The sequence below is a fragment of the Sander vitreus genome, chromosome 19, assembly GCF_031162955.1.
Source record: "Sander vitreus isolate 19-12246 chromosome 19, sanVit1, whole genome shotgun sequence".
In the NCBI taxonomy this organism is placed as follows: domain Eukaryota; kingdom Metazoa; phylum Chordata; class Actinopteri; order Perciformes; family Percidae; genus Sander; species Sander vitreus.
The window spans coordinates 11,953,372-11,974,169 of record NC_135873.1 but is presented as its reverse complement, the minus strand read 5'-3'; the positions used below and the strand labels follow the sequence as shown (position 1 = coordinate 11,974,169).

General features: G+C 40.0%; 1 protein-coding gene across 1 annotated transcript in view; it reads left to right on the top strand.

Annotated features, from left to right (window-relative positions):
• Positions 1-20,798, top strand: part of pcxb (pyruvate carboxylase b) — a 312,422-nt gene that overhangs the window by 264,008 nt on the left and 27,616 nt on the right. The window contains exons 17-21 of the mRNA XM_078275766.1: positions 2,148-2,388; positions 4,555-4,722; positions 6,524-6,605; positions 14,052-14,209; positions 15,048-15,134. Coding sequence (XP_078131892.1) covers positions 2,148-2,388; positions 4,555-4,722; positions 6,524-6,605; positions 14,052-14,209; positions 15,048-15,134 — 736 coding nt within the window. The remainder of the gene's footprint in view (positions 1-2,147; positions 2,389-4,554; positions 4,723-6,523; positions 6,606-14,051; positions 14,210-15,047; positions 15,135-20,798) is intronic.

The following is a 20,798-nucleotide window of genomic DNA, read 5'->3' as shown; positions in this document are numbered from 1 at the left end:
AGCAAAATAAGAAAATACAGGCATAGGGCAGGGTCTCTGCAGATACAGACACCACCACACACTTCTGTTGGGTCATAAGTGATGATTGAGAGAGAATTTTTTTTAAAAATTCTATACATTATTTTTTAAGAAAATCCTACTCATTGTGCCTTTTAATGAGACAATTAGCCCGGTTGATAAGAGAGTATCCTTCATTCAGGATTCCTCTCTTATGTGAATTGGGTCTGTTGAATTTTCTCTTGTGTGGATGTGTACGTCATGATCGGTTACATGATTAGAATGGTGGCTGTTGTCTAGTGTGATCTAAGCCCATATAGGCTGGACACCCAAAACAAACAATCCATATACTAAAAATAAATACGTATTTTTCCTTTCTCTCAAGTCAACGATATTCTAACACTTGGTCTCTATTCATACGTAGCTTAAAGCTGACACAGCTGCTTTGTCTCTAAATAGATCTAAACAAATATACTGTACAGTAGCTATACCACAAACCACACAACTGACACACATTTAGTCAGCTAAGTGTGGTCGATGTTTTCGCCTCCTACCATGCGTGGTAGTGAGTGAGTTTCTCTCTCTCTCACACACACACACACACACACACACACACACACACACCATTGATACAGATGTAGACCAGTAATGTCATTAGGGCCATAAATACTCCTGTGCCTACACACATGCATACACATGCCTCTAACCCTTTTCCAAATGGTTTCACAAGCTACGTCGATGATGCGGATGACTCATGTATACACAAGCGCACACACTGGCATGCAGTTCCACACACAGACGAGGACGCGCACGCCCCCACAAGTGCGGTGTAATTCCCCTCACCTTAAATGAATTAGGAGTGGCTTAATGACTAACGCGGCTGTCCCCTCCTCACCATTGAATCACACACACGCAGACCTCCCCTATCCTCCCTGTTATTTTGCTCCCCCTTTCCTAACATAGTCATTGTTTATTCCAACTCTTATAACTTCCTTTTTTTATGCCTCCATTCATCTCTCCACATTACACACTTCTTTCCCCATTTTGAACTCCCTCCCTCTCTCTCTCTCTCTCTCTCTCTCGACTGCTCTTCATCTCCCTCTCCTCCCCTCTCACTCTGTGTCCCGCAGGGGGAGTGCCATTGAAGATTTGCACATGATTGTGTTTAATGGCTTTGATCTGTTGGCCAGGCTCTCTCTCCCTTCCTTCCTTTATCCATCACCTGCGTCGTTTTCACTGTGGCAGCCCGCAAGCGAATGTCTTTATTAACTAAATCAAGTCAAAGTGTAATTTCATTTCATTTAATTGATTTAAAGTGCATGTCACATCAGGGTCACAGTACAGTACACCCTGTAGCGAGAGGGATGTACCATATTTAAAATATCTAAAATGGCTGGTGGATTGCTAATGAGATCTGAAAATCTTCTGAAACCCATGATTCACATCAGGATTCTATCAGCTCTGAGTCAGATATGCAGGACAGTACAGTGCTTTTGATTTGGTGCCAAACAGCGTCCACTAGACAACACTTGTATGCATTGTAGTGCTGAATAAATACTGGACGCGCAGAGGTTGGACTGGTAATCCTCTCGTGGCACAACATTAAGTGTGTCTGTTTATTTACCAAAACAAAAGCTCTCCGTGTGTGTGTGTATGTGAATATTGCATTCACAGCAACACCGCTACAATAAGCACTCAGGCCAGTTATGAAAAACCCTGATTGAGATACCGAGGCCAAGGCAATAATAGGAGGGATTTACCACTAGCAGCTTGGATATGAGGCAGGTTTACATTTCTCTCCCGTCATTGTGGGTCCCTGCAGGCTGTGTAAGCTCACTTCTCATGGAAATAGTGAGAATATTGTATTAAGGCAGGTACAGCGATATTTATGAGTGGCGATACGGAGAGGGATATAAACAGCTTATCCCAACCCGGATGTGCACTATTATCTAGGATACACTGTGCATGGAGACAAACTCATTATGTGTGAGAGTGATTGTGTGAACACCTCACAGTGTACAGGAAGTCTCGACAGTCCACCTAACCTATTCTATTTCTGTCTCCCATTTGAATGTGGACTTTATGTACAGGAGTGCACTGTATGTGCAGTTGACTAACATTATTTCCCTCTCCTTCCACCCCTCCTCCAGGTTCTGTGAGGTGGCCAAGGAGAACGGCATGGACATCTTCCGCGTGTTTGATTCCTTGAACTACCTGCCTAACATGCTGCTGGGCATGGAGGCTGCTGGAGCAGCAGGTGGCGTAGTGGAAGCTGCCATCTCATACACAGGCGACGTCTCTGACCCACTGAGGCAGAAGTACTCTCTGGATTACTACGTGAAACTGGCAGACGAGCTTGTCAAAGCCGGAACCCACATCCTCTGTATCAAGGTGAGGAAATAAAAATAGGAAAAGTGTTTGCTTTGAAAGATGTTGGCTGTGTAAACCCGTATTAGTATTTGGATGCAAACTTTCTTGCATTCGGTTGGTTTAAGCTAAAGTGAAACGCTGTTGGCAGGTAAGACATTTAAATTGACTAATGAAATTCCTGATGCAATTGCCATTATTTAATCGAGTAAGCAAGGTGCAATGTGTGAGTTTGTTTTACTTCTTAACGCTGCTTTAAATATGACTTGCAAAAACTACCAATACTACTACAACTACTATTTCTGTTTCAGCTGCAACTTTTGGTGCTACTACTACTGGAATGCTCAAATGTTAGCTGATGTTCAGCACATACGAAAACAGATGGATAAAATCTGGGATTTCCAATAACCGTCTTCAGCAATCTATCATGAAAACACATACATGCATTTCAAGTTGCATTTTCAAGTTTTTTTAAATGCTCCTATTGAATTAACTTGTATACTTGAGCCGCTTATCTAAAGGAAGAGACTGATAATACTCACATTGAATTAATTTCCTTATTCAAGCGTGACAGAATATTTTCAAACGTGAAATGATAAACCCCCACTCTACCGCAGTGTGAACCATTGCACGCAGCAGTGGCAATCTCATAAAAGGCTTGCACAGCTAATGAGGTTAACTTTTAAAAGAGGAAATGAGCATGAATTATAACTTCATGGAGTGCAATGATCACCAAAGGGAGCGCAGCTAAAGATCTAAGCTCTCTGTTTATTTCTGTTAATACCAATTAAGATTTATACATTAGTGTCTTAGTGTGTCTGTGTAAAACCTTGACTTTTATCGCCATTTTGTTCAAATGTATCATTTTCCAGTACATATTAGGTTGTTTTTAGTCACAATTTTATTAGATTTGTTTTGAATTAACTGGACATATTTTCTGGCTTCAATTAAACTTCATGGTGGCAGTTGAGATTCAGATGAATGCTCTATATTAGTGATGGTTATTTGGAGAGTTTCAATAGTTAGTAGTTCTTTCCAATTCCTACTTACTTAAAGGATTTTGGTGTCGTGTTTGTGAACATGGTCTTTCTGGTTCCATTGTTTTCGCGTCGTCCGATTCCACCAATTTATCAGCACTCTGTGGTCTCTTCCATCTTTCATAAGCAGCCTCAGGCCAGTGCTGTGTGCACACGCTCTTACTAATGCGGATGAAGACAGGTGGTTGAAAATCAGTCTTGTTAACTTAGTCCAGGACTCCATATCCAAATTTTTAGATGTGTTACAGAAAGTCACTTAAAACGGGATTAAATCATTTAGATTAAGGTCTAATTTTTGCTTAATTTATACTCTGTGTCCAGGTGTCATGGCCAAAGAGTTTTTAGAAAAGGTAAAGTAATGTGAATGAGAAAATACATGGTAATGTATATGTAATATGTTGGGATATTACGCCTAATGAAATCACTAGCAAATATGTGTTTAAAGCAGTGTTTCTCAAACTTTTTACTGCGTACCACGTCAGAAAATATTAGGCTCTCTAAGTACCACCATTATGGCCCACGTTAAAACAGAGTAGCATAGGCTAGGTAGACAGTTCCCGCAGGAGGCAGGTTTATTCCTGAAAACAATATTTATTAAGGCTGCACGATATGACCTGAAATCAAAATCACGATTAATTGCACATTTTACCTCGATAACGATAAATTAACTATAATTAAAAAATGTTTGTAATTCGATGCGTTTTGTATAAGGTTTTTAAACGTCATTTGCATGATAAAAATGTAAAAAGGCTATACAATCTATTTCTTAACTGCTAATTAACTTGTTAGTCCTAACTTTGAACCAGCAAGTTGCGTTTTAAGCACCTCTTTTTTTCTGCTTGTGGAGAGCTACGTGACACATGGAACTATATTGATGAGGACCGGCGTGTTAAATCGGCTGCCCGAGAGCACACCAGGCATGTAGACTATGTAGCAAGCTGATATCGAAACATATCAGTTCTATAGTATTGTTTTTTAATTAATTTCATTTTTTATTTTTATTTTTTAAATATATCAGAGATTCCATTTGCGTACCACTAGAGGGAGCTCACGCACCACCAAATGTCACTCAAACGTCCCATTTCAGTTTTTCTTCAATCCTTTTTACCCCCTCCTCCCTTATGTCTCCTTCTCAATCTCTCTGCAACACCAGGACATGGCTGGCCTGTTGAAGCCAGAGGCCAGTAAGCTTCTGATCGGCTCTCTGAGAGACCGTTTCCCGGACGTACCCATCCATGTACACACACACGACACAGCTGGAGCCGGAGTAGCCGCCATGCTGGCCTGTGCCGAGGCTGGAGCTGACGTAGTGGATGTGGCTGTGAGTATTCAGACAAGGTCGCTTTGGATGTCTTGATAATAAAGTTGTGTGTGTATAAAACATGATTTTAAAAACCTTGGAGGTTTTTAAAAGTTTATTTATTATCATAAAACAATATTTAATCTTGTAATTTATAATTACTTATGAAAGATATGGAAAGTGAGAACTGCCTGCCATGTTACCAGTACCAACTCACTGTATACATTCAACTGAAATAATTATTTGAAGGCCCACAAGTTGTCCAATACGAACAACAGTTGCTGCCGTTTGTATTGTAGTGTGTCACTGAAACAAAGACGGAACAATTGTTGAAGCCAGGAACATTTCTCTTACTGTGTTCACTGACGCACGCTGCCAGCATTGGGAGTTTCATTAAAACAATTGGCTGCTATTTGCAGTTTTGGGCCGTTCTGCTGTTCAGTTCTTTGTAACACTTTATGACACTAGACACTAAAAACATGTTTGCATTGGTCCCACTGGTTTACATTGGTTTAAACTTTCTTTTTACTCTGCCAAGCAATACAACATTAAGGCTGTCAGCATTAACGCGTTAATCGCGATGCGATTAATGGCCGAGCATAACGTGTTCATTTTTTTTAATCGCATGCCGCCATTTATTCATTTATTTTCACTTCACTCAGCTTCGCGGCGTGCCTAACAAACTACTATTTTGACCCTTTGCAACACTTTGCCATACTTCCTCGTGACAACACATCCTGCTGCTGCAGGCATGATGGAGAAAGACAGCAGCAACGAAATTCTGAATGGCGCTTTTTATTTTCCAAAACTCCCAGACGGGTCGAAAGCCACATGCACATTGTGTAAAGCCGAATTAAAATATCACCGAAGCACGTCAAGCTTGAGCTACCACCTACGAGCTAAGCATAGTAGTACAGTTAACGTGACTCAGGTTGATGCTAGCAGGCTCAGGCAAAGCACTATTTTGGAGAGTGCTACTTGCCGACCTGCGGATGAAGCCAAATCCCAAATAATTACTACCGCTCTTGCAAAATGGGTGGCAACTAACTGCAGACCTGTCAGCATCGTAGAAGACTCGGGTCTTAATGAAGTACTACGGTTGGCATGTTCTGACCTGTCTTATACATTGCCGTTGAGGGGGACAGTAGTTTTCACGCATACACAGCCTGTACGACACAGAGAAAGCAGCCCAACTGGAACAGCTGCAAAGTGATGCAAGGTGAACACTGGACAATAATAATAATAATTATTATTATTATTATTATTATTATTATTATTATTATTATTATTATAATAATTAGTAATCAAAATTATTTGAGTTACTGCACACTATATTGCCTCTAGATTCAAATGTGTGAATAGTCACACATTTTTCTTTTGTTTACAGTAAATAAATATAATAATAATAATAATAATAATAATAATAATAATATACAAATCTTAAAATCAAGTTCATAAAGTAACTTTCTTTGCATTTATTTGATTCCCAGTCAAGATACACTGGTAAGAATTGCTTTCCATTGTTATTTACTTAGAAACAGTTCTGAAATGCAAAATAATAGAATTTTAATCATGTGATAGAACATCCGATTAATTGCGATTAACTATAGAAATTCAGCGATTAATCCCGATTTAAAAAAAAAAAATAAAATGAATCGTTTGACAGCCCTATACAACATTTATGATGAAATACACCAGTGAAAGCTAAGACCTAAAGGTTTTTGGAAGTAAAGCTCCTGACCCTTTTGATTGGAAAAGGCCACGTAAGCCACGTAACACACTTCTATAAACAGAATTCATATTGACTGTTGTCACTCCCTAGGTCGACTCTATGGCCGGGATGACCTCTCAGCCCAGCATGGGAGCCATTGTGGCGTGTGCCAAGGGGACGAAGCTCGACACCGGTAAGGAACATGCTCACCATCCTGGCAACATCAACAGTGACAACAGACAATTGTTTCAAAAGTATTACAACGTCTCATAGAAGATTAGATACATAGATTATTAGATACAATTTGGTGGAAGGGGGGCATAGGAACACTATGAATTTATTTAGACATCACCAGTTTATTTTAGTAAAATAAGAACAGATTGGAAAGAATATTTTAGATAAAACACCTTTGAATAGCCACACAAAGGTTTTATGGCAGTATTTAGCCGTTAATGAGACAGAACATGTCTTTGATCGCCAGTTTTGCTCAGTGATTATTTTTTTGTGTCTTTCTGAGACTCTCCTGCTTTACATGGGGGGGGGGGGGCGCCCCCCAATCAGCAAATAAAGAAATGACAGAGCGCATCACTAATTATGGCCTTCAGTCAGAAAGGCTGGCGTATTCTGCGAAGTGATGATGTATACGGCCAATTATGAGAGGAGGGAGAAAAGAAAGAGGCCGGTGTGGTCAATGAAATATGATGCTCTGTTAAATAAAACATTCTTGATCCATGAAACGATCAACATTTCAGATTAGTGGAAGGTGAGAAGTATCAGCCGATCCATTTTTGCTGCTAAACCCATAAAGATATTGGTTGTATCCATGAATAATGTGGTCTTATATTCATCATAGCATGCTGAACAGGAAAACCTGCTGCCCGGCACAGCCACAGTTTTCTACTTTGACTAATGAGCAGCTATCCCTTCCCTATGTTTTACCAATTTTGCTTCTATCAGAGATCTTTCAGTCACACTCTGGACCACCACTGCTTTATTACCATCTCCTCAGGAGGTGAACAGATAAGTGGAGGGATGGATTTATAATATTTCCATTCCCCTTTGGGTTTGCTGTTGTCCACTGTGTTCTGCTTAATGTAATTTTCATGAGCTGTGAAAAATGTGGAGCCTTTCCCAACTCTAGCTGACCGGGCGCAGTGACCTCTGCCTCGCACTGCAATGGGTGCACAGTGTAAAATATATCAAAGCAGCCAGTTGTGAAGCGCTGTTAGAAATTGGAGGGAACATGAAACGGGCTAAAGGAATTAAAACTGATGTGAAGTTTGCTGCTTAGGTATGTAGAGTAATGCTCTTGGGAAAAAAAAAATGGACTCATCTTTACTAACTAGATCTGATAGCTAATTTCCATTACTGAAAATAGCACAAGCCCTGCTAATTTTGTTTACGCTATGTTCACACAGCACAGCTAATGTACACTCTGCTGCTGTAGTGCAGGATACCATTACCTTCTAAGCCGTTTGTTACCCTCTAAATGCAGATGATTTATTTTAATGGACAATTCGGTGTATGCCAAGTCCTCCGTGTGTTCTGCTCTGATGTAGGTACAGAAAGTTTCCTGCCTCTGCGCATTGGAGAGACATTATTTCCCATCAGCTCGTTTCTTCACTTATGCCTATCAATGACCGACTGTGTCCTGTCGTTGAATGATTAGCCCTGATGCTAGTATTCCGTAGCATAGAATGATCAGTCTGTAGAGAAACCCATGCCTGCATTCTCATAGAAGCTGTATTGCATTGTCTGGAGTGGTTTCTGCAGGTCCTGTCATAACTGGGATAATTGTTGTCTGTCTGTGTCAAACCGCTGTGGAATTGAGCATGCTTTTGTTGTGCTGTGTTAACAAGCTTTCATGTATAGGAGTAGAGTTGGGCGATATGTTAAAAATGTCCAAGGGGCGTTACAATCTACAAGCTCTCTCAGCTATTTCTGGTTTAATAACTACACCAAATAAACTCACAAAATGTCAAGAAAGGAAATATTCTTACACCTATTCTCCTTACTAAACAGAAAAATACAACTGTACATCTTCTTCTGTCACCGAACTAAGACTTATTTACTTATTTAGCTTGTTTACTTATCAAGTTCAAGTGCCTAGTCATTCAAAATCAACAGAAACAAACTAAAACTCACCAAAACGGTCTTTGTTAGCCTTTTCACTCTTCAACAATCATCAAATCTGGTAAGGAAATAACTCCTTTATTCACCGAGTTAGATGTGAAAATATGCCGATGCTACAGGCCGTGTTCCCCCGCTGTCTCGCTCTGCCGTCACTGTTGTTGACACCATTAAATAAGCAAAATAAAATGACAAAAATTGCCCAAAAAAAAACAACCGTCGATGTACCCAGCCAAACGATGATGGCCGATGTATTCCTCGAATCGCCCAACCCTATCATGTAGTGGTGTTTGAAAAGTATACTCTACCTTTGAAATCATTTGTGCATCTTTGAGGAAAATTCCACCTTAAAACATTGAGACTGTTTAAATAGTAACTTATACCAGGCTGATGTGGTTAAGTGTGGTCGGAAGTGTCTGCTATTGCAACCACACCCAACAGTGATGTCATAGTGTCCTGACACTCCCTGGAGTACACTTCTACATCACTGCAGCAAGGTGACAGTTCAACCACTGGTCAACAAAGATTGTCAGCAGGTGTTGAGTTGCTCTTTACAAACAGACAATGCTCCTTTTATTTCTGAGTCAGTTTAGTTGTGAGCACCTAATTTCTATGGATGAGTGGCCAAACCGACAACATGATGTCACATTCATATTTGCAGTGCAGCTACAGTGGCGCTGTTAAGCAGCACGTGACAGTAAACATCAGGGTTTGTGTTGTTAGTCTCTCAGGGCGTCCGTCAAAGTGAATGGGTTTCCTTTTGAGGCTCATTGTTAAATATTGCTGCCGAAACAATCGTACAGGGAGAAATCTGTCGTAGAAGAGGAAGCAAATTCTGTAATAGTCCAGAAAACAACACAGCAACAGAGCCATTAAGACGAGCTGTGTTGTGTGAGTATGATGTGCGACTTGTGCTTTGAAAGGAAACCACTTCACTGCTGCTCTCTCCATCCACACATTTAACCCACGGCTGAACGCAGCAGGTTCACGGCCCTTCTCCCGAGCTGGCCAGTATTGTTCCGCACAATGTAGGAAATAAGTATGACGTATCAGAGGGAGAGAAACTCTCCGTCATTTAGACACAGTCCAAGCTAGTGACAGAATATCAATTTGTGAGCATACAGTTCCCTGAAAAAAAAGTAGAGAGAAAGACAAGGTTGTTACTCAAGAGCGAGAGGTTTTCAAGTGTGTCAGTTTATTCACGGAATTTCAATTTGCCTCCCTTGAGACTGAGATTTGAACGCAGGGTGTCTTCCAACGCGCACACACACACACACACACGTGTGCATACTTATAGTGTATCCTGATGTGACCCTGGTACATGCATTCTGCATACACATGCAGACAAACTCCTTCTCACTTCCAAATTATTTTCTACCTGTCACCTTGTGCTCATCTCTTCTATTCATCTCGGCCTCTCTTTATGCCTCTCCCTCCTTCCATCTCCGTTTGCCTATTTCACTGCTTTTTTTGTAATCAAGCAGAGCACTGCCTTGGATACTTCCATACCTTCCTGACCTTAGTCTGTTTAATGCTTTCTCTCCCCTCCCTCTCTCCCCTCTTTTTCCCATCTCTCTTACAAAGCAGTAATCAGTGCTGTGCAGTGTGCTCTGCCTCCTCTATCTCTCTCCCTCTCTCTGCTCTCATGCCTTTTTTCCTATCACCCCCGCTTCTTTTACATTGTCTCTCCGTCCTCCTCTTCCCTCCCTCTCACTCAGCGACAAAGCAATTAAAAGCACTTTACATGCCTATTTCACTCCCTCAAACTCCCTCACTCGTTGCTCTTTCCCATCCACTCCCTCAGTGTCTCCCACAGCATCTCTTTGTCGTGAAGAAATGGCATAAGCAGCGCTTCTCTGGTTAATTCATATGTCTTGAAGCTGTCAGTTTATTTATTCAGTCAGCCACGGTGAGCGAACACACACACACACACACACACACACACACACACACACACCCAAACAAATACTCATACATATTCACAAACACTCATGCAGTTGAATGATGACACACAATAAAGCGGCCCTTGTGTTTGTTTGACACAGCGTTTACTGCCTTTTCTCATGCATCATGCATGGATTTAATTGAGGAATTTTCAGCTGCCAGCCACAACAATGCAGCTGTCTAAGATGTAGTGGTCATCAAACGCGCACCACGCAAAGGACAGATATTACTATACTCAGGCGCTCAACCACAGACACACAAGCACTGAACCCAGACAGTGAGGCAGGTGAGCCGACACATTTGGCTTCTTGTTCACCTCCCTCGTCTTCTCTCATTTTTCTATCCGTCTGCGTTCAATTTTCCCATCTTTTTTTCCCCGAATCTTCTTGTGCCCATCTGTCTTCATCTATGCGTCTTGGTTAGCTCTCATCGTCTCATCAACCACAAACTTGTCTTTCTACAACTGTGTGCATCTGTGTCGGTGTAGCTAATGTGTGCATGTTTATGAACGCAAATATGTGCATGTGTCTCTGTCTGTTTGTCTCCTGCATTAGTGAGTTTGTGCTGCTAATGAGTTGTATATCGATGGCACTTTGTCACTGCCAAGCAGCCATCTAAATGACTGATAAATGTACGTGCATGTGCCTGTGTTCCTGCACGTCTGTGGTATACATACACAGTTGTAGTGATTGATGATTTTAGGGAGCGTAACAGCAGTCCAGAAAAAAACATTTAACATTTAAAACATTTAAAAATACATCATGATTTAGCAAAGTTCAGATGTCGTCAATCCACAACATTTGTAGCTTTTCTCTATATTTACCAAATAGGCAAGTTAGTCATCACAATAGCAGAAAACGATGTAGATAAAACACGTTATTGTTGTGCTCGCTTCATTAGGGCTAACTTTCCTGTTGGTTGAGAAAGATGCTCCTGCCAGTGCTCCTTGCCAAAGCACTTTTTCTAATGACTGAATTCAATTCAACTCAACTTTCTGCTTTCATAGAGCTTTCCAACTCACACAGGTGAGGTATTGGCTAGTTCCTCAGGGAATTGTAGGCTTGTGGAATTATGTTTTTTGTCAGCTACCGTATGTCTTAATTTACTCAGATACAAGAACTCAGATTCAAAATGTTACCCAAGTAAAAGTACATAGTGTATAGTATTGAGCAAAATGTACTTAAAATATCAAAAGTAAAAACAAAATGGCCCCTGCGACTGATATGACAATTTAAGATTATGTGCGTCAACGTGTAAGCAGCATTTTACTGTTGTAGCTGCTCTAGGTAGCGCTAGGTTTAACTACTTTATATATGGTTGGTAGTTTACTCCAGTGGTTCCTAACATAGGGGTCAAGGCTCTCCAAAGGATCACCATACGTCTGAGGGCTCATGAGATGGTTTTTTTTTTTTTTTTAAGATTAGCTTTTTTGTGATATAGTGGGTACATTGGGTACTTTTACCTCACGGTTATTTCAATGAGACCATTAGACAGGAAATATGACAAGTAACCTCAACTACACACTGCTGTTTTGTAAGTCATCAAAAGCCAAAAAGATTGGAAACCACTTTAATCTTTAACAATGTATTATATTTTGTAAAATCATGTTAAATCCAAATTTGGAAGTAAGTACAGCTGAATAAATTAGAAAAATGTAGTTAAGTAAAAAATGCAACATTTCCCTTTTGAAATGAAGATATACTTAAGTAAAGTTCAAGTATTTCAAAACAGTACTTAAGAACAGTACTTTTTACAAAATGTTGCCTTTTCAAGTTCACATTTATTAAATAAGGGTAGTAAAGGAATAGTTCAACATTTTGGGAAATCTGAGTATTCAATTTCTTGTTGAGATTTAGGTTTGAAAACTGATAGCAACCTCATATCTGTAAGTTTAGCATGAAGCTGGCGCCAGCAGCCGGTGAGCTTAGCATAAAGATTTCAAAAATGTCTGACTATTCCTTTTGATTGTTATGCATGGAGTTAAATTTGCTCAGGATGTACAAATTTAACAACTATACAATGCACTGAAAGAGTGTATCTGCTAACGCAACAATCTGCCTCCTTGCTCTCTGTGCCAAGTAGAAGCATTTTTCTCATTCCCATATCAGGCCAAATGTGGACAGTATCATGTTACATTAAGATATTCCCAGCACAGCCACAGTATAAATGTGTCAGTTACTGTCAATCTGTCCTTGTTCAAATAATCTTTATTTTACTTTTATAATACTTACCAATCCATCAAAAAAGAATCCGACATTTTACACCCACAGCAGCTTCAGTGCATCACAGCAGAGTACAATGTATCCAGTTTGGTAAAGGGGCAGAGCTCTTTGAGTTGTCAGCTAAGAGGACCCAGTTTGCTGCTGCAGCTACATGTTTGATCTGTTTTGTTGGTGGGTGGGTGGGTGTGTGTGTGTGTGTGTGTGTGTGTCAGCTGGTGTTGGACAGGTAAAACCTTACCTAAGCAGACATTTGAATCAACAAAGGATAATGTCACTTCCTCCCCTGGTAAAGTAATTTCACAATGGAAACATAAATGAGAGCTACGATTTTGGTTCTCAAACTGAGAAGGAAATGGACCTAATTACTGACTGGCTTGGCAGGCAGCTGAATTTGAGGAGCAACAACATGCACATTAATTTCACATTAATTTCACAGTAGCTCCATTTCCTCCGCCAAGATCACAGTGGAACCACACAAACACTTTTTGGAGTACGTACTCACTTTGAATCATGAAAATTCAAGCTTGCCGCTCTGTTGTTGTCGATGTAACGAGCTAAGTTTGTCTCATTAACATGGCTGATTTTTCTCATTAGCCAAACGCTCAGTGTGCTGCCATTTCTGTCACGGCATTAAATCAGATTTCTCCTTTTTAAGGTAATCGGCTCGAGCACACCTTAACTGGCTGTAGCAGAACATCATGAGTATGAGCAACAGATGCCTTTTTTAAGGATCACAAAATATCACAAGGGATTTAATGAGCAGCAAAGGTGCGACGTAAATGCACACTAACTGGCTAATTAGTGCTTTACCAACACTGTAGCTCAGGCTTGTTTAGGCTTTTCTGGCCTGTAACCCACATTTCTACTATCGTAATGCACTTTTTCAGAGTTGTCAAAAATAGAGCCCCTGGCAGATAATACGTCTCTGCTGAAATCTTTTTTTCTTGCCAACTAGCTTGAGAAGTTTCACGTCACGTTTTATATTTTCACACATCAAAATCAGCAGCATAAACCGAGTACTTTCACAATTTGCTAGATGGCACAAGTTTTGAGATGACTAATTCAGATAAAGGCAGGCAGGTTGCCATATAAGCTTTCACAACAATTCCACTTTTTAGTGCACATCGCATCAATTCCCTCTTTTCAATAGAGGGTGTGCAAATGATCAGAAAATTACAGATTTTGGCTTGAAAGCTGAATTGGCAATTAGTCATTTCTATACACCATTGCTCAATACAGCATATGATCATAATGCCTATAAAATATCGATCTACCCCTAGTTTTAGATTTATATTCTGAAAACACAAACGTATTACTGATTGTGTGTTTGATTGTTGTTGCAGGCATTGCTCTGGAGAAGGTATTTGACTACAGTGAGTATTGGGAAGTAGCCAGAGGCCTGTATGCTCCATTCGACTGCACTGCCACCATGAAATCAGGCAACGCTGATGTCTACGAGAATGAGATACCCGGAGGACAGTACACCAACCTTCACTTCCAGGTACAGTGAGCTATTCTGGTCGTTTTTTTTTTTTTTTTTTTAAATGTTTTGTGTAAGTGATTGAGTTTGAAGCTAAATAAGCATTCACAAAGCTCTTTGCCACACTTTCAGCTCCTTAGGATGGAGTAGAGGTGGCAGGTGCATCTGAAAGGATGTAAACAGATTAGCTCAGTGTAACAGTACATTTAAATTCATTGTTGCATGCAAATCCACCTCATTGCACCTGTAAAGTGTCTGTGTACTTTTAACTGCAATTTGACAGTTTAATATATGAACTGTTGACATACAAAATGTCTTATATTACAATTGTTCAGATGTGTACAGTCTGCATTTCAAAAAGATATAATACTCTGCAGAATAGACTTATGTTCCTTACTTCTGACAGAGTTTGTGTAAGACATTATTTCTGTTTGTGTGTGTGTTCAAAGCTTATGCAGATATTTGGGTATTTCTTAATGATGTATGGTACAAACATGAGTCACACTCTGCAAAGTGTTACAGACTATTTAAAAGTGACTGAATGCACAGCGCTGTGTGCACCCACTGGACGAAAAATGTGTGCGCGGGGAACATTCCGTAGCTCAGTTGTGACTTGGTTATATCAAGGTGGCTTGAACAAATGCACAATGACTAAATTACCGTTTACGGTGGCTTATCATGCTGGCCCATCTGGCCTTTGCTAGATGAGCGTCTTCGCCATAAATTCAAAAGCTGTGGGTGTCACATCGAAATTATAGCCTTAAATCACAGGTTGACACACTGAATGCCTTGACTTTTTCCTCCAACGGAGTAATAAAAAGATCACTCATTCATACTGTTTCACTACGGCTCATTGCAGGCTCACAGCATGGGACTGGGAAATAAGTTCAAGGAGGTGAAGAAGGCCTATACTGAAGCCAACAAACTACTTGGAGACCTCATCAAGGTGAGACATGAAGATAAAACATCACAAGTGCCTCCGTTCATTGTCAGGAGTGTATTCGTGCTGCACATTTGCTGCTTGCATTAGATATCATTCGTCGGTTTTACCAATCTATAGTGTTAGTAGGTACCACAGACTGCAGTACTGTACAAAGATGTGTCTGTCATGTATTTGATATTCCTCCATTAGCATCTCTCGACTGCTTCTGCCAAGCTGCCTCTCTTTCTCTCTTTTTTTGCTTGGCTGAGCCAAATATTCCCAGATTAAGGTTTGGTACATCCACTATTCTGAGTTGTCTGGATTCACTTCAGCCGCGCAGTCTGTTTGACCATCCCTGTCTTCCTCGGTTTCTGTGGGTAGTTTTCTTACTTGACCTACCATTTTATAGTTTTGCCAATTCCATGCCATATTATGCGTATTCTGTATTAGGTTATTTACCTTGTCATTTATTTATTTTTCAGCAGCATAGTTTTATTCAGCACTGATACAAAGTTTTGTTCCTTGTATTGCCCCAGTCAATATACATTTGGGTAGAAACTCCAATGAACTACTTTTGGGTTGATTTCCTGAAGGGCACATTAATCGTGGTCGTGGAGAGGGAGCTCAATTGCCAATTCTGCAGTCAACAATTTTGTTCTCTGCCTAAATTCACTTCCATCCTGCTTTTTTGTTTTTCATTATCTTTCATTAATTCCTTTGTTTTTCTCAATTCATTATTAGCCATCACAGCTTAGTAATAGATTCATCCCTCTTTCACCGTGTTCACGCTCACTCTGTAATTATTTTGTTCTCTAGTTTGCATTCTCTTTCTTTATCAAGCCGCCCTGTCGCTTTTTCTTTTACACTTTTCTCATTCCATTGCTGCTTTGCACACACTTATTCCCCAGCCATCTTTCTTATTTTGCTCTCTGTGCACTGAGATTGTCCATTACTCTACCACCTCCTCCTTTCTCTCTTTTTAAATCTTTTTGTGTCTTTCTCAATTTTCCTTCTCGGGTCCCTTTCCCTTATTTCCTTTCCCCCTCTCTGTTTTCCCCATCAATTCTCCACCCCATACTCTATCAATTCAATTAAGACTCAGCGGGCTTCACTGCACAAGCCAATGTTGGCTTAATGTGCCTACGGGACCTGCTATGCTCTCTGTCGTATCCTGTTAGCTTGACAATGGCCGTCTCTCACACAGTTGGCTTGTCGATAAGGGAAAGGGAGTGTGCTTGTCAAATATAGATAAAGTAGACACACCACACACTGCTCTAAGCAGAGAAGCCAACGTATATACATTGACCGTGCTCTCACACACACACACACACACACACACACACACACACACACACCCCACTACAAAAGCCATATGTTTAAAGCTCAGAGCTGTGGGCGAAGGATTGTGCTTGTCAGAGAACTTAATTTCCAGACCACGCATATTAAAAGGACTGCTTTTATCAAGTACACTGCCCCTCCCCACCATGAAAAAGACAAACAACACTAATTATGTCCAATTTTTTACATCAAAGCATTTGCATAAAAGTGATTTTATGATGATTGCTTACTTCACTAAGCTTATTAATTCTCATGACTTGTTTTTTTAGAATTAAAAAATGGAGGTTTTTCTACAGGATATCTCTGAACTGAAAGGGGAAAAAACAGACTTGTAGGCTCATTGTCTCCCATTGACTTCCAAACGATATCAAAAGCAATTCAGGAGGCTGTGCGACTATTCAAAATGTCCTGAAATGCCTAACTAGTTAATTATCATGATATTAATTCCAGTTTATTACATCGCGTTGCAGAGCATCCATTGCAAATTCACCTAAACTGCCAGAATCCATGGACATGATTCACAAATATAAAGGACCTCTGCTCAGCATAATGAAGGGCTATAAAAAGATCCTTAGTCTCTTGAGATTCCCTCTGCATCAATGCTGATTTGATTAGTCTGTTGAGAAAGTTTGAGGTCAGAAAATGGTCCTCTGTGCCTCTAATCTGTCATGCAGCCATTAAGTTTGCATGTACAGTTAGCTGGGCAATACGATTAGTGACATTGGATGTTTGCCACAGTGCTTGCTACAGTACGGAAAAGACCGACAAGAGCCATGTGCAGCTAGCACAATGTGGATGAGAATGTAAATGGAATGTATTTAAAGGTCTGTTTTTAGACAAACATTTTAAAACCATATTAATATAATATAGTAAAGAGAATTATAATTGTATTGTCTAACGTTTTTTTAATTTTAATTCATTGTGTTATTAGGCTTATGCTTTATGTTCCCCATCAGCCATCTCTATTTTTAAAATTGATAAGAAACAAATGCAAACATTGAAAAGCCTGTCTGGTAAAGGAACCTTGAAACAACAGATGCAGCGGAGTGGTGAGCTACAGACACAGGTCTTCAAAATGTGTCATGTATTCTGCACCCCTCGGCTGATGCACAGCTGCCAGTCCTGGTCCTATCATCGTCCTCCTGGTCACGTACTGGTGCCCTTGCACACACCACAGTGTTGTTCTATCACCTGAACATTACAATGTCAAACTGACAAACTTGTTATCAGAAGATAATAGTCATAAGTCACCTCGTCTAGTTCTGAAGCTACTTATTATTTTTGCTTATGTGCTTATTTGCTAAAGCAACAGAACAATCAGACACAACATACATGAAGAGATGCCTACAGGTGCTGTTATAATAATGTAATCCCTGGCCTCTCGAAGCATACATTTTTTATTTTACACCAGGTACTCTCACAACATCCCATAAATTATTTGAGAAGAGATATATATATATATATATATATATATATATATATATATATATATATATATATATATATATATATATATATATATATATATATATATATATATATATATATATATATATATATATATATATATATAGTGCTGCAAGTAAGTTAGTTAGCACTTAGTCCACTTTAGTAAGCTTCGGAGGTTGATTTTGTTATCTTTGGACAGAGCCAGGCTAACTGTTTCCCCGTTTTCAGTCTTTATGCTAAGCTAAGATAACCGGCTGCTGGCTACAGCTTCATGTTGCATGGACTGATATTTTTTTATTTGTTTTATTTAACAGGGACAATGCTCATTAATCTGTAACATTTATCTGCAAAGCAACTGTAAATGAGCCAGATTTAGCTCAGCAGGCTAATTTCCATCTGTTGTCCCTGGCCAGTTGGCAACCTAAAAAAATAAATACTATGAAATGACAATACAGTCAACATATAAAAACAACATACACAGACCAACTTAAAAAAAAAACAATGCACAACAACAAGTAACGAACACATCAGACAGCAAGCGACGAAACAAGACAAATCTGCAGGCAGGCAGCAAATGTCAACAGGCAGTCAGCAGTCTAATGTGCACATATCTGGTTATCAATATCCTAGTTCTTCAGCTGACCTGTAAAAGAATAAGTATTTACTTCTTTAGATGCTGTTACAGAGAACGCTGACTGACCAAAAGCACTTCTTTGAGTGGGAATGATAGTCTCCTCTTGTGGTGCCTCTGGTAACATGAGAGCCTGCTCTCTGAACAACAGATGTTTTCAGGTAAAGGTTACTATATTTAATCAGGTTTTCCCAACTTAAAAGTCTGAGTCTATTTAAAATTTGACAGCTGTGAAAACTGTTGGGTTTCTGATCTAGAACTTTTAGAGTACGTTTATATAGAGTTCCAAGTGGTTTCCTTGTGGATTTGTTAGCCTGAGCAAAGCTATTCAAACAATTAAAAATAGGAAAGTGGAAATATTGTCTCCAAATGCTGCACTATTCCTTTAAATGTCTTGCTTGCCTTGTGTCTGACCAGCAGGCCAAAACCAGTCCTCCTCTTAGACTTAGAAAACCAGAAAATACTGAGATTTGAGAAGCTGAAAACAGACTCTTACTAATTTGTTTCATTAGAGCATAATAAAACTGTCTAATCTTTCAGTTTAGTTATTAAAAGTCCTGAAACTGTCATTGACTTGCATACAGCAGGAAGTTGTTCTGACTTTGCTGCCTTTTTTCCTCTTTTCCCCTGCATTCACTCCTTTTTTTCTGTTTTCATTCCCTTTTCTTTCTCGCCCAGCTACATCCGTCGCAACATGAGCTTGTCAATAAAAGGAGGACAAGTTGTATTTGTGTGTGTTCTGTCTTTCTCCTTTACCTAACTTACTCTGTCACTTTCCTTTTGCAATTACAGGCACGTATTCACTCACCTCCACACTCCTAAAACACTCACACGCTCAGTGTCTCACTTTAGGTTGGAGCACCTCCTTGTATTGCCTGTGGGGCTGCAGATGTCTATTGCTCTTGTCTGTTTGCCTCTGTCTCTCCTCCCCTTAGTTCATCCGTCCATTCCTTTCTTTCTCGCTCTCTTACTCTGCCTGTCGCTCCACTTTCATTCCGTCTCATCTCTTCCTTTGTCGCTGCCTCCCACCTTCCCTCATTTTGATTAGGGATACATGAAGGAAGTCTAATCTTTCTATTGTCTCTCCACTCCTCCCCCACTCTGAGTCTCTTGTTATCGCTCCTCTCTCCCGTCTCCTCCTCTCTTGACAGGTACCATTCTTCACTCTGCTCCAGACTCTGCTGGCTAGTGCCTTCTCTCACACACGCACGCACATGCACACACAATCCCTTTGCCCATTAGGGGAGTTCAGGTTTGGATAGAGTTGCATCTCAAAACAAATTCAAGCAAAGTACACGGACAAATGACACACACCAGCATACAAGATAAAAGCACACACAGAATCACTGACGCTCACTCACTCACTCACTCACTCTGTACCAGATTTCTGCTGCAAGGAGTGTGGAGTCATGCAGGACCACTTAGACTGAGCTGTACATTAGTGAAAGTGAGAAAGATGGACAGAAGGCAATATAAGAGTACTGTGAGACAGCTAAGAACATGAAGGTAGTAAGAATAGAAAGTGCCGGTCAAAGTGGAGAGATGGAGGTGGGCGAGGGTGGAACAGGTTTGGTGTGTCAAGTGTGATAATATAAGCCTTAGTAAGGAACTACATAAGGTCACAGATGAGTTTAAGTGGTGGGAAGAGAGACATGGAAAGATCAGAGTGCTAAGTGCAGCTGCATGCTGAGGAACAAGCAGCATTACTGAATATAGAAAGATATTGGATGCTTCTGACCAGGTTATTCATATGTGAATTATGTTGTATCAAATCAGTAAAGCTAAGTTTAAATGAAGAATTAGTCTTCTTCAAATATATGTTCATTTATTTGAGAAACCGATAAAGACACTGGGTAGTTATTATTCAGAAATTCAAAAGTGGCATTGGGTTTTCTACAAGATTGTAATATCTGTTCAGTACATATGATTTTACACTTTAGCTATACAGCAGCTGTTGCTGTGAAATAACTAGCAGGATGATCCATTTGGTATTAGCCACACTAGCAGTGTGACTGTAGGGATGGCACCGTCGGTCATTGGGTCCACCACTTTAGTCCAGACTGAATCTCTCAAAAACTACTGGTTGGATTTCCATGGAATTTGGTACAGATATCCATAATGCCCAGTACACAAGTCCTAATGACTTTGATGATCCCCTTTTTTTATCTTGTGCCACCAGGAGGTCAAAATGTTCTCTCATTTAGTCAAATACCTCTACATCTACAGTATGGATTGGCACAAACTTTGGTACAGAAATTCACGTTCCCCAA